At 48.4% G+C, this 12,607-nt stretch overlaps 1 protein-coding gene across 2 annotated transcripts in view; it reads left to right on the plus strand.

Moving 5' to 3' along the window:
- The first annotated feature begins 1,645 nt into the window (after positions 1 to 1,645).
- Positions 1,646 to 12,607, plus strand: part of CACNG2 (calcium voltage-gated channel auxiliary subunit gamma 2) — a 51,814-nt gene continuing 40,852 nt past the window's right edge. The window contains exons 1-2 of one of the 2 annotated variants that reach the window (XM_054279369.1): positions 1,646 to 1,951; positions 2,496 to 2,641. In XM_054279369.1, coding sequence (XP_054135344.1) covers positions 2,500 to 2,641 — 142 coding nt within the window. In that variant the 5' untranslated portion in view covers positions 1,646 to 1,951; positions 2,496 to 2,499. Of the gene's footprint in view, positions 2,642 to 12,607 lie in introns of both variants that reach the window. The other variant, XM_054279360.1, reaches the window with a different exon arrangement.

The raw sequence follows: 12,607 nt of genomic DNA on the forward strand, positions 1-12,607 counted from the left end.
GACTCCTGGGCCAGATTGCCCTGGAAGGCCTGTCCCAGTCTGCACCCAGAGACGGAGTAGGGAGAAGAGGTAACTGGAGTTATGAAATTGCAGCATGGCTGAAGCTCTCCAACTGGTTCAACTTCCCAGCACCCCCTTCCCCCAGCGCTGCTCCCCCGCATAGAGCAGCAGTGAACCTCAAGCAGATCTCCTGGTCTAATTTTTCACTGAACAATGAATCTGATCAGAGAGAAACAAAATCGGTTGTATCAAGAATTAGATTATTTCTTTTCTTCATGATTGTTGCATTAATGAGCAGCTACATGTATAGAACCAGGAGGTGACTAATGTAATTAACCTGGTGTAATGATACTGCTGAGGAAGAGAGAGAGGATTATGACATATTTAGATGTCAGTATTGCACAATTTTGTATGTGTTCCCTGTACTATCAGGTTGTGTCTGACACAGAAAACTTAAGCAGTGATAGATTTCAGTCTGCATCCATTCAGCTCATGCGTCTTTCTGTGTAAAATGAGGATGTGAAAGGTGGATTGCTTTCCCAGGGTTGAGGGGGTGGAGGTATTAAATTTTGGTGGTGTCTTTCCTTAACAAAATGATACTAATTATCATAAATCGTCCTTTCTCATGAAGAATCTTCCCAAAATGTCTGCTTCTTGGAGCAGGCATTGGGATTTCAGTGAAATCCCCAAAGACAAAGTAAGAACACGGGGATCGACGCAACACTGGTCAGGGGGAGGCAGAGGGACGGAAAACGAGCAACACCAAGACATATGCAACTTGCAGCAAACCCGAGAAGAGTGAAGAGCAAGCACTTAAAAATCATAACAGCAATAAGAGCAGAAATACATGCTTATTTTTAAATTACCCTTCCACCTTACATTTCACCCGCCTCCCGGGGAGAGAAACGGCTGACTGAAGTTTTGTGCGGGTCTAACTGCGGTGTGCGGGTCGCACTCGCAGCTCCGGGTACCTACGGCGGGGACGCGAAGGAGGCTGAGCTGGGGGGCGGCGGTGGGGGGGAAAGGCGATCGGCGAGGGAGAGACCCAGCGCCGTCTTCCCCTGGGCTCCGCGGCGGCCGCGGGGAAGCGACCCTTGCCGGAGCCGGCAGCGGCGGGCGAGGCGCAGGGCGGGGGCAGGCTGCCCCCCCGCCCCTCGCTGCCTGCCTGCTGCCTGTGCCTGCCCGCGCAGAGCGGAGCGGGGCGGAGGAGGAGGGAGGCTGCCGCCCGCGGATGCTGGGGCGCGGGCGGCGCGGGCAGGGCGGGCGGCGCGGGCAGGGAGCTGTCCTTCAGCACCGCGGGCCGCGGAGCGCTCCGCCCGCACCGCCGCCCGGGGAGCTGTCCTGCAGCACCGGCGGCCCGGGAGCGCTCCGCCCGCCCCGCCGCCCGGGGAGCTGTCCTGCAGCACCGCCGGCCAGCGCCGACACCGACACCGCCGCCGCCGCCGCCGCCGCTGCCGCGGGGGAGCCGTCCAGCGCCGCGCCGCCAACGCCGCCGCCGCCGCCGCCGGCTTGATGCAGTAGCGGGGCCCGGGAGTCGCCGGGGGCCGCCGCGGGGCAGGGGGTGCCGCAGCCGGGCTCCGCTCCGCGACCCCCGCCCGGGAGGGGCGCCGCGCCTGTCCCCCTCCTCCCCCTCCCCAACCCCCCCTTCCAGGAGCCCCCCTCTCTCCTCGCCCACCTCCGCCGGGAGCGAGCGCCGCGGCTGTGCGGAAAAGCCATGGGAGGCAAGACCTCGGCACCTGTTCAGCTGAAATCAAGGGCTTACAGTATACTGGGCACTCTGGCTTGGTGGTAGGAGCGAGCAAAAGGAAGGAGAAGCAAGCAAGAAAAAGTGAGAGAGGATTGGAGCGACTGCCGCTGCCGGGAAAAAAAAAAATAAAAACCCAAGGAAGATAACTGAGAAGGAAAAGGATTTTCATGGCGCAGGCTGCAGAGCTAAGCAAGAAGACTGAAGGTTGCATCTCTGCTCTTACAGTCTCTAACTGTCTAGGTCCAGATAATGAGAGATTGTGTTGAGGATGCTGCTGCTGCTCCCCTGTTCACTGTGGAAGCCATCTCCAAATTAGCCATTACATATGGAAACTGGAGACCAGAATTTTAGAAAAAGGGATTAAGGCGTCTCATTTTGGGGGGGGTTCTCTCTTTATTTGTTTGGTTTTTCTTGGTTCTTTTCTCTCTTCTTTTTTTCTTTTTCCTTTTTCCTTTTTTTATATTTCAACCAGAACGTTTCCGATTTAAAAGGCAAGCCTCTTCCCGTGTGGTCTTTCTAATTTACACTCTTTTCCGTGGGCTTTCTTACCTCCCTTTTTTGATATCTATCTCTCTCTCTCTATACCCATTATATTATTAGTCGGAATTATTATTCTTTTATTTTATTAAACACACACACCCCAAGAATCAGAAGGCGGTTGGGTATTTGTATAATGAAGAATTATGGGGCTCTTTGACAGAGGTGTTCAGATGCTTTTAACCACCGTTGGTGCTTTCGCTGCCTTCAGCCTGATGACCATAGCTGTGGGGACCGACTACTGGCTTTACTCCAGAGGGGTTTGCAAGACTAAAACTGTCAGTGAGAACGAAACCAGCAAAAAGAACGAGGAAGTCATGACCCATTCTGGATTATGGAGAACCTGCTGCCTAGAAGGTATTTGATTCTGGACCTCCACACCCACCCCCCCCCCACCCCTTCCTCTCCCACCACCCCACGTTTCTCCCTCCTCCCCCCAATAAATCCCTCCACATTCCACCATTTTCTCACTTCATTCCTTTCACGGTCGATTGAGAGTGGTGGGCTCAGTTACTCAGAGCACAGAGGCAAGAAGACAGGCAAAACATTCACTGTTCTGTTCCCTTCTCCTTCTTTCCCACCCTCCCCACTCCCACCTTCTCCAAAAATTCACTTCCTCCCTCCAACTAGAATAATGTGTGTGTTACAAAACCACCGAGAGATCCTTTCAAATAGCAACTGTGCAGTCTGCCTGTCTTCAGCTTGTTTGTATTGCCTGGGTAAGCAATGCCAAAATGCTGTGTTATTGCCGTGCTCCGACTGCAACCAGAGAGTGAAATAATTGCTCTCTTTGCACAAGGCTTATTTGCAAAGACAAGGCTGTGAGTGAGGGGCAATGTGGGGAGGAGGTGATTGCAAAGCACTTTGGATGCAATTTAGTGTAGTTTAGGAAGGAAAAAGAGAGAAAGGGAAGCAACCGTGCTATATCCAAAATGTCTCATACAGAATGATACCAGTCATCTCAAACAGAGTTCAGAGCATTTTGTAATGTCTGTAGGCAACCACATCTCACTGGGTTGGATGCAGAGGGGTCTAGTTTGCTGCTGATTGGTTTGGTTTGGGGCTGGGGTTTTTGCCCAGTTCGTTTGTTGTTGGGAGGTGGGTTTTGTTTGGCGTTGGTTTTGGGGTTTTTGGGTTTTTTTTAAGGTTTATGGTAAAGGCTTAAAATAAACGAGTCTCTGAATGGAGAAATCAGCTGAAGCCTGGTGTGGTGAAACTGAACAGCAACTCAGTGACATGTCTGATGACAGAAGAGACACCACTGCAGCCAACTTCTGGAATCAGACGTTCTAAAGGGAGAGGGAAAGAAAAGAGGGGCCAGTGATTCGCTTTTAAATATGTGTTGCTGAGTACTGCTATTGGCGTACATGTGGGCTGGGGAGGTGGTCTCCAGCCTGCACTGGAGGGAGAGGGGCAAGCGATGTAAATGCATGGTTTGTGTTACACACGTAGTGAGGAGAGAGTGAGAGAACAGGAGCGCACATTAGAGCCCGTTGTGAAAGCCCTGTTTGTGAATCAGCTCCCAGCTGGACAGTGGGCTGCTGGGGTTCATGGGCATGCAGGGATAAGATCGGTGCCTGCCGGTGTCCACTGGAGCTGGGTGTGCCTGGAGCTCCCTGTCAGGAGAGAACGGCAAGTGGGTACCGCAGAAATTATTTTCTTAACCCAGCACTGGGAGATGGAAGGCAGGGGGAAGGGGGAAATAAACTATGTATGTTTTGATGTCTCTCACCAAAGAAAGCTAAAGCTGCTGTTTGGAAATGGTTGTGTCCAGGAAGAAGCATGAATTTCCTCCCCGTTCTTGGTGCAAATGGTTGAGTGATGGCTGGACATGTTTTGAATAGCTAAGTGACTTCATTGAGCGATGGTCTATTTGACGCATACTGCATTTAGTGCCCTTTGTCAACCCAAACTGCTGCCTTTTAACATATCCTGCAGAGGAGCTCTATGCTGAATACTATATGCTGTATCCACGCCAGAAAATCAATAGCAGTAAATTAATGGGGGATGTTTTAAACACACTTGCTCACACACACGCACAGATTTCCTGCAAATAGATAAATACATAGAGGTATATATTAATAAAAAATGAAAAGCCTTTCACACAGATATTCATTACAATCAGGGAAGGAGACATCTCCTTAATTAAAAATTAATGAGAAAGAGGAAAAAAAAAAAGCCCAAATGCAAAGCCATGCAGGGAAGAGAGGCTGCAGGGATGAACTCCCTTCCAGAGCCGTGTCCCCAGGCTGGAGGGCGGAGGGAGGCTGGGGTTGAGATAGAAGGTATGAGGACCCCAGCCAGGAGAGGCAGTGAATTCAGATCATGTCTATCTGCCCACAGAGCCGTACCCAGAGGGACGCGGTCTGAGGGGGAGGAGGAAGGGGCGGGTGAGGTTTGTCAGATTGGAGGAGCTCGGGGCTCCTTCTCCTTTACATCTGACAGGACCCCACAGGCACTGTTGAGAAGTGGCTTGCATGGCAAAAGAATGTGCCAGGATGCTTCCAATTAAAAGCTTTGAAGTGCCCCCAGCCCCCACAATGTTGTGCTGCCAGCCCAGGTTCCCTGCCCTCCCTGCTGATGCTCTTCAGTGGGCTAAAACCCTCACAGCCCTGCATGAACGGCATGAAATTCTGCCTGAGCACAACCTGCATGGCCCTGGCAGGGTGCTCTCACTCACCCCACACACGTGAGGGTCGGGCTGGCCCAATCCCTCAGCCCCCCAATGCTGGGCAGCAGCAGCAAGTGGGGTAGGAGGGTGCAATGCACCACAGGGGAGCTGAGCCCAGCTCTGAGTGCCATGCCTGAGGGCACAGGTTGCACTAAAACTTGGATAAAGACTTGGTTTCAAGAGCATCTCAGCAGAAGGCAAAACCATCCCCATGGGCACGCGCTGAGCAGGGCCTGAGCATGGATTTGCCTCGTGAGGTGGCACAGCATAGGTTTGGCACTGGCACTGCTGGGATGCCTCTGCTTGGCTTCTTGCAGCCCCATAGCCTGCATAGGGTGGTGGCTGGCACTCCCTTGGTCCCAGGACAGCATAGCCAAATATCCCCACCAGCCCTTGGATGGCAGGGCTCTTACTGTCATGTCTGATCAACTTAGTCATGGGGGTATCTTCTTTCTTGTCATAAAGAATCAGAACTGTGTCCCTGGTTGATTTCCTCTCCCTGGTGAAATCTTCCTGCTGGTGAACAGGAGAGAGAAGGATGCAGCAAAGGCACCTTTCCCCCATGATACATAGAGTGGGTAGATTTATGGAGAAAAGAGCTTCGTCTTAGGAGGCTGTAAAAAGGACAAAAACCTTGGTCTGTGCACAGCCTCCCCATGGTGTGGCAGAGGCACATGATAAAGGATGTGGGGCAGGCACTCTTCTCCCTGGGGTAGATGTCAGGGCAGGTCTGTAGGGTGAGGGAGGTAGTGAAGAGGAGGGCAGGAGGCTTTGTAACAAGAAAATAATCAAAGGAGGAGTTCAGACTGCCATCTGCTACTGGTAGGAAGCCTCTGATAATGTTGCCTTCATTTCTGGAAACGTGGAGGAACGCTGGCATTAGTCAACACTGTAGGCTGTCAGAGATGGTGGACACCTCATGTTCAAGTTATCATACTAAATTGTCTTTTCTCTTCTTGACCAAGAGATCCCATAGCAAAAATGGATGTGAGTACTTATCTTGGGTTCTATGCACAGATACATTGTTGTCAGAATTGCAAGCTCGTCTTGGAAAATTTCATTCCCAGGCTTTCAATTTTGGGGTTTCCCTCTCTTTAGTCATTCTATTCCCTACAATGGACTTTCAGTCAGCACTTTCAGATCTTTGTATTACTTCAAAGAAGAGTGCAATTTGGGAAGTTCCTCCTCTATTGGGATTTCTTTCCCCCCTTTCTTGTGTCCTACAGTGAGCCCCTGCTCCATGGTGGGACTCAAGCAGACAGGTGGTGTCAGTTCACATTACTGCAGATCATGCTTCTGAATTTTTTCCCTAATCTTCCTCCAGATGATTCTCTCTTAGACTTTGGGGTTGTCCAAATGTGTCTCTGGGCCATTCAAAAGTCTCTGCCCTTCAAGAAAAATGGTTTTTCTCCACCCTTTAGCTGTATAGACACAAAACACACACGAGCACTGAACAATTGAGATCTGCAAGCTCATGCCCCACATGGATGCTGCACCTCTTACAACTTCGAAATGGCTGCGGATATTCCAGCCTAATTCCTTCCTGGCACTGAATGTTTAAAACCGCTTTTTATTATGAGTGATGCCCTGTCTAATTCTTTCATTAGCTCCTGTAGATCTCCTACAGGATCTCAAAAAGTGAGGGATGGTGCCTTATCAGGGTCTTATGAAGCAAGCAAATGAAATGTATTTCATATCTGTAGGTTATTGGTTTTGTCATGTTGTCATTATTATTAAGAAACGGATAGGTCTGGGAGGCTTTTGTACTGAGAAGGCGGGAGAGAAGAGTCCAGGGCAGGCAGGCATGAGTGATGCACATGGGGTTAGACATCCCTGTAGATCTGACTGGTGTGAAGGCAAGTAATTGAATGGATGTTGGTGGAGAAAATAATTCCTGCCTAGAGACCCTTCCCAAGGAGAATTAATGAGCTGATCTGTTCCCTTTCCAGCTTGTTATATCTGAACAGTGCATGAGAGCTAAGTGCAGATCCAGTGTTTGCAAAAATGAAGAGCTGACAGCAAAGTGAGGCAGGGCATAGGCAGTGGACAAGCTTCTGCCAGATGATTCTGGCACTGTGTCGCTTCCTCTCACTGCCTTCTCCCACTGCTGTTTGTTCCTGGTGCACCTCTTTCCTTTCAAATCCATTTTATATCCAGGTTTTTTCCGTTTTCCTTCTTACCTTTCATGATTTTATTTCTTTCAGCTGTTGTTTCCTGTCAGTGTCCCTAGTTTTGCTCTCAGAATTGCCTGCCGTCCTACTTCCGAGGATCCATAAATCTACAAAGGGTCGTTTCCTTTCATCCTTGCTGACCTAATCCAGGGCCTTGTCTGAAAATTCAGTGTGTGTAGCAGTAGATTAAATCAGGGTCTCCATGTGTTCACAGTTCAGGACCAGGAGCATCCTAGCCCAGCCGAGAGATGCAGCAGAAGGAAATGACCAGGCACAGAGCTGATTGTTGTTGGCATTACATCTGACGGGGAAAAGAGGATTCAAAGCTGGACAGGCCTTGGGTGAAGAAGAAGAAGAAGATAAAGGATTTTAAAAAGTGGGGTGGCAGATGGTGAGGAAGAATTACTCAGGATCCCAGACTTGGGTGGGTTTGGTTCTCCTCTCAGCTTAAATTCACACCTGACTGAAGTCACAGAGAAGACAGGGATGTGAGGGGTTGAGACCTGCAAGCTCAGCTCCTTTGTAAGATCTGACAAAGAAATGCTGTTCCTCACTAGTGAGTTGCTAGAACAGACTTCTAAATTGCTTTTAAATTATGAATCTTCCTGCTGACAGAGAAAGAGGAATGGGTTAATACTGTCCTGAAATGCACCAGAAATTGCCTTGCTGAAAAGAGTGAGAGTGAAATGCAGTGGGAGGGACATGGAGATTCAGTGTGGCAGCAGTAATGTATAAAGAAATTACACAGAGATAGAACAAATGTCTCTTTGCCAGGGAGACCAGGAGCTATTCCTATCTAACATTTCACTTTAACCCATCCCTTTCCCCATGCAGCCCTCTGAGCCCCCATCTCACTTGGTTGCGGTTTGGTATGATCTAAGCAAGAGTTTTGGGGGAGGAGAACCACTGAGGTTTGACAGCAGAATCTCCATATTTATTTAATTTAAAAGCAGTAGCGAGGCGGTTGCCGGGGGGAGCAGGGAACATTTCAGGCTCTCAGATGGCTCTGCCCCCTGCCCCTGTTTTAAGAGCAGATTCCCAATCAAGCATACCCGGTTTATCCCAGGGGGAGCCCTCGCTGCTCCATTCTGCGCTGCTTCTCCCTTCCATATTGCACTCGTTGTCAGGGGATGTGCTGCTGCTTCCTTTCACGGGCACGAAACCTTCCCCCTTGCAGGGGGCTCTCAAGGAGAGAAGGGGGCTGCTGCCGGAGGAATGGCTTACAGCAGGGTTCCTGCTTCATGTCCTCCCTGCTCAGCCCCCAGTCCAAGGCAGCAGCCAACCAGTTAGGCAGCCTCTGCTTAGGCATATGCAGAACGCAGTGTAAATACAATACACCTAAAAGTTATTTTTCCCTTCCCTATATAACCCCAGCTTTTCCTCACCCTCCATCTTTGACTCATTCTATCCATCTCGATTTTAATTTGTTCTCATTTCCCTCCCCTGTTTTTCCTCTTTATTTTTCCCTTTCATCTTTATGTCTCTTCTGTGCTTTCTCTCAAAAGCATCTTCTTCATTATTTCTCCCTGTTTGTCTCCAAGTTCTCTGAGGCCCATCCCCCTTGCTCTGTTATATTATCCTATCTTATCTTATATTATCCTATCCTCTGTTATATTATCTTGTCCTTGCTCCTCTCCGTCCCCTTTGCTGCTGCTGTCGCATTTCTCTATCCTCTTTCCTCTTCTCCCTGCCATCATTTCCCCCTGTCTTTCATATAGTCATTCCCTCCAGCTAAAGGACCCCATTATTTTGGAGCTGTGCTGCCTGTGTGCTCTAAATAAACATTTTTCCATCCTCTTTCTGGCTGTCCCCCTCCTCCTTTCTCCAGCCAGTACCCCCTCCTCAAAGCAGTGTATGACACCGGTTGCTGTCACTGTCTCCTCTTACTCGCAGCCCAGCTACCTCTGAGGGGGCTGAAACCTGAGCCCCTCCCTCTGCTCCCTTCATTGCTCACTGCCTGTGGTCAGTCCAAGCTCCCTCCACTTTGCTGCCTCCAACCTCCCATGGCCGGAGGGCTCACTGGCAGCTCAGCTGATGAGCTGGCTCATCTGCGTGCAGCCAGCAACTGGGCTGGAAGGAGCTCATGGCAGCCCTAAATGCCCTCCCTGGCAACCCTCAGACATGGATCAGGCCAGGATCCAAATGGAAAAAAAGGGTCTCTCAAGCCATAACCCTGGGGCAGTTGTTGTGCACTACAGTGAAGGATCTCTGGTTGTCAGGGAGAAGAGTCTCAGCGAGCAGTCGTCCTTTTCAAACTGTTTTCAGGGGAATTATTTTCTCTGAGATTCTCAGGAATACCTAAGGTGGGGAGGTGAATGGGGCTGGGGGTTCCAAGCCCCATGGTTGTCTGAATGAACCTACATGAGGAGGGGCAGAGGGTATCACTGGCTGGTGAGAAAAGGGGGACTGTGTGCCATGCAGGGCTCTACATGAACCGTGGTGACTCACTGGATGCCAGAAACGGGGACATTGCTGTTAATGGTCTAATGCAGCACATGGCTGCAGACAGAAAACCCACCACCAGCAAGTCCCCAAGCATAAGGAGTGAAGCAAAGGGGACAGCAAGAGTGCAGAAGCAAAGGTTATTCAAAGGTGGGATGTTGCAAAGTCAGAATAGGGTTCATAAAAGGGGGACAGGGACAAGGAAGAGTAGAAAGGTTGTGTATGAAGGCTAGGCATGTTTGCCTGGAAAAAGAGGTAAACGAGAGGGAAAGTGATTGGATTGTGTTGAATAATGAATGGACTAGAGAAGGTGGATCAGTAGCTCTTGATTTCCCCATTTTGTAACACACAGACAAGAGGACCTGACATGAGTCACAGGAGACCCAGTTAAAGCTTTCTCATTTGATGCATATCAGGGCTGTGGAGCTCACTGCCACTGGAGCTCTCACGGCCAAGATTTTAACAACATTTAGCAAGCAAGTGGGCATTTACGACAGAGTTCACGAAAATTAAGCGTCCTCCTAATGGATGTGAACAGCATTTTGGGTGTTTTGTAATTCAGCAATTAAGCCAGTCTCCATAAAAAACTAGGATAACATTTCACAAGGGCAGTCTATCCCCTATCTGACTGCCATGTGGTTCTTGCCTCTTCCCTGAAACATTTGTTAGGGATTAAACAGAGCTCAGATTTACTTAGTCTGGCATTTCTTTTGTTTCTAGATGCTATGCTGTGCAGTTGCAATGTAAGATGCAAACTAGGCCTGCATTTCTGCTGGTGTCAATGACTGCCCTAATTTGACAAATTAACAGTAAGTTTAGGTATTTCTATCATATTTTGCTAAGAAAGATCTGGGATAGAGAGCAATTAAGAGCATATGGAATTAAGTGGAGTCCTTTTTCTTCACACCCCAGGGTATAAAGTAAGTAGCTGGCAATGAAGGTGCTATATATATGCAAAGAATTATTATTGTTGAAGTCCCTGCTTCCCAGAAAGCAATAGGCTTTGGGTCTCTTTGATGCTATCACAACGAAATTAGAAACAAGGGTGTCTCTTTCCTCTTGTATCTGTGGAAATGATGACTACACTGGCATGCAATGACGTACAGCACTGTAGTGTTTCTGTGCACAAGAGATGGAGGCCAATTCTCCCCTCGTTGCTCTGATGTGACCTCGGGGACTCGGACGGAGCCACACTGCTTACACTGCCCGTGTAGGCAAGGGGAGAGCGAGGCTGAGGAAGGGCTGTGCGTGCTTCCAGTATCCATGCCCCCAAGGTCACCGCGTGTCCCCGCTCCGCCAGTGACGTACCCAACCAACCAGGGGCTAAATTCACTTCTAGTGTGAGTGGGTGCGACAGCCCCAAAGGTAATGAGATTCTGCGTTTACTTATGCCAGCTGTTCACCAAGCCCAGCAGTTCCTTCTTTAACATCATCTTTCACCCTCATTAGGAAAATTCGATTTGGCTGCTCTTCCTGTGGGGCAAATTCTCATACACATTCCTCACCTTGGATGGGTGAGTGTGTAAAATGGCAGAGGTGATCATGAACTTGCTGCCATTCACATTTCTCTTTCTCTTCTTTCTGCATTTCTATCTTTATGTGAATCTCTCTTTTTTATTGACAGCTTTCTGTCTCCCAGACCTGCTTATTCTCCTTGTGTTAAAGAAAAGCTCTCCCATAAAATTCCAAGCTACTCAATCAGAGTTTTCATATCAAGCCCTGCAGGACAGGTGAAATCCACTTCTGTTTCTGTGGCACAGGCGACTAAAGTATTTGTGCTAGCTTCCTGTCAAATCTATAACTCCCCAGAGAAGCATATGGACTTTATGCTGCATTTCCTATTCCCCCAGAGCATATACTCCTATCTTCTAGCTGTGAAAAACAGAAAATGAGGATGGTATACAAAAACTTGAGAATGCAATGTCATCCTATTCATGGGTAGGGATTTTTCTGATGTGTGTTTTTGCTAGAAGCAAACACCTATAAATTTCTGATTTAGCTTGTTGTATAAAGAATACATTCTGTCAAATAAAGAATAACACTATCCACCTCCGTTCCTTGGATTTTCTATCCCTCTCTGATTTTTCTCTTCCTATTTCTCAGTTTTCATTCTCCTTCTGAACATGATATTTTTTTTTAGTGCTGGTTTTATTTTTCTCCTCCCACTCCTTCATAACAACATTTCATTCTTAAATTTGCTATCACTCAGGGAACTTCTCTCTTTCTTCAGGTCTTGTTTATATCACCAATGTAGCTGCAGTGAGATGGATAATGCTTGAACACTGAATATTTCCCAAGTTTATGGTTGTGTTCATTCAGTATCACAGATCACTGTGAATCAAGCGACTTTGCATCCAACCCTATTTGCTGACTTCTGCAACCTTACTGTGACCTGTCCATTGTAAACAGTAAATTTCTGAGAACCTGTTCCTAAAGCTTCATCTCTTCCTGAGGATGTTGCATAATATTTTTCTTTCTTAGTTCAATTTTTTTTTCACCTTTGGTTTTCATTTTTCTTCACCTTTGGTTTTCAGTTTTCTTCATTCTCTTCATCATTCTTCTTCAGAATTCGCTGTTTCTTCATCTTTTCCCTTTTTTCCACATCATCTCTCATGTGTGGATTTTTCTCCCACAGTCCTAACCCTTGATGATGTTTCCCCTCTTCCCTTTACATTTCTAGCCCAAAGTCCTCCTGGGTAGGAGGAGGACTTAATCCCATCCCATCCAGCCTCTTTGGAGAGGTGGTGGAAAAGGATTCACAACTAAGTCTGTTCAAATGTGCATGTGTGCACATGTGCACATGTGCATCTCCTTTCAGATATGATTGGTATGAAAGACTGGCACTCAAGATGAAGTGGTTTGATTTTGACTTTTGCCTTTCAGGCAGCCATGAGGAGCCATTCCCAAATGTAGATGCCCCCCAGAATTGCCTTCAGGGTACAGGGTCTCAAGGGACCAACCTTCAGGAATTTCTGCTGCTTTGTTTTAGATTCAAGCATTGTCCTTTTCCTTAGGCTGAGGGTCATGGGTTTTTGAAGG

Source organism: Melozone crissalis, unplaced genomic scaffold (genome assembly GCF_028551555.1).
Source record: "Melozone crissalis strain CALT ecotype California unplaced genomic scaffold, PUWL_Pcris_2 ptg000004l_1, whole genome shotgun sequence".
NCBI lineage: Eukaryota > Metazoa > Chordata > Aves > Passeriformes > Passerellidae > Melozone > Melozone crissalis.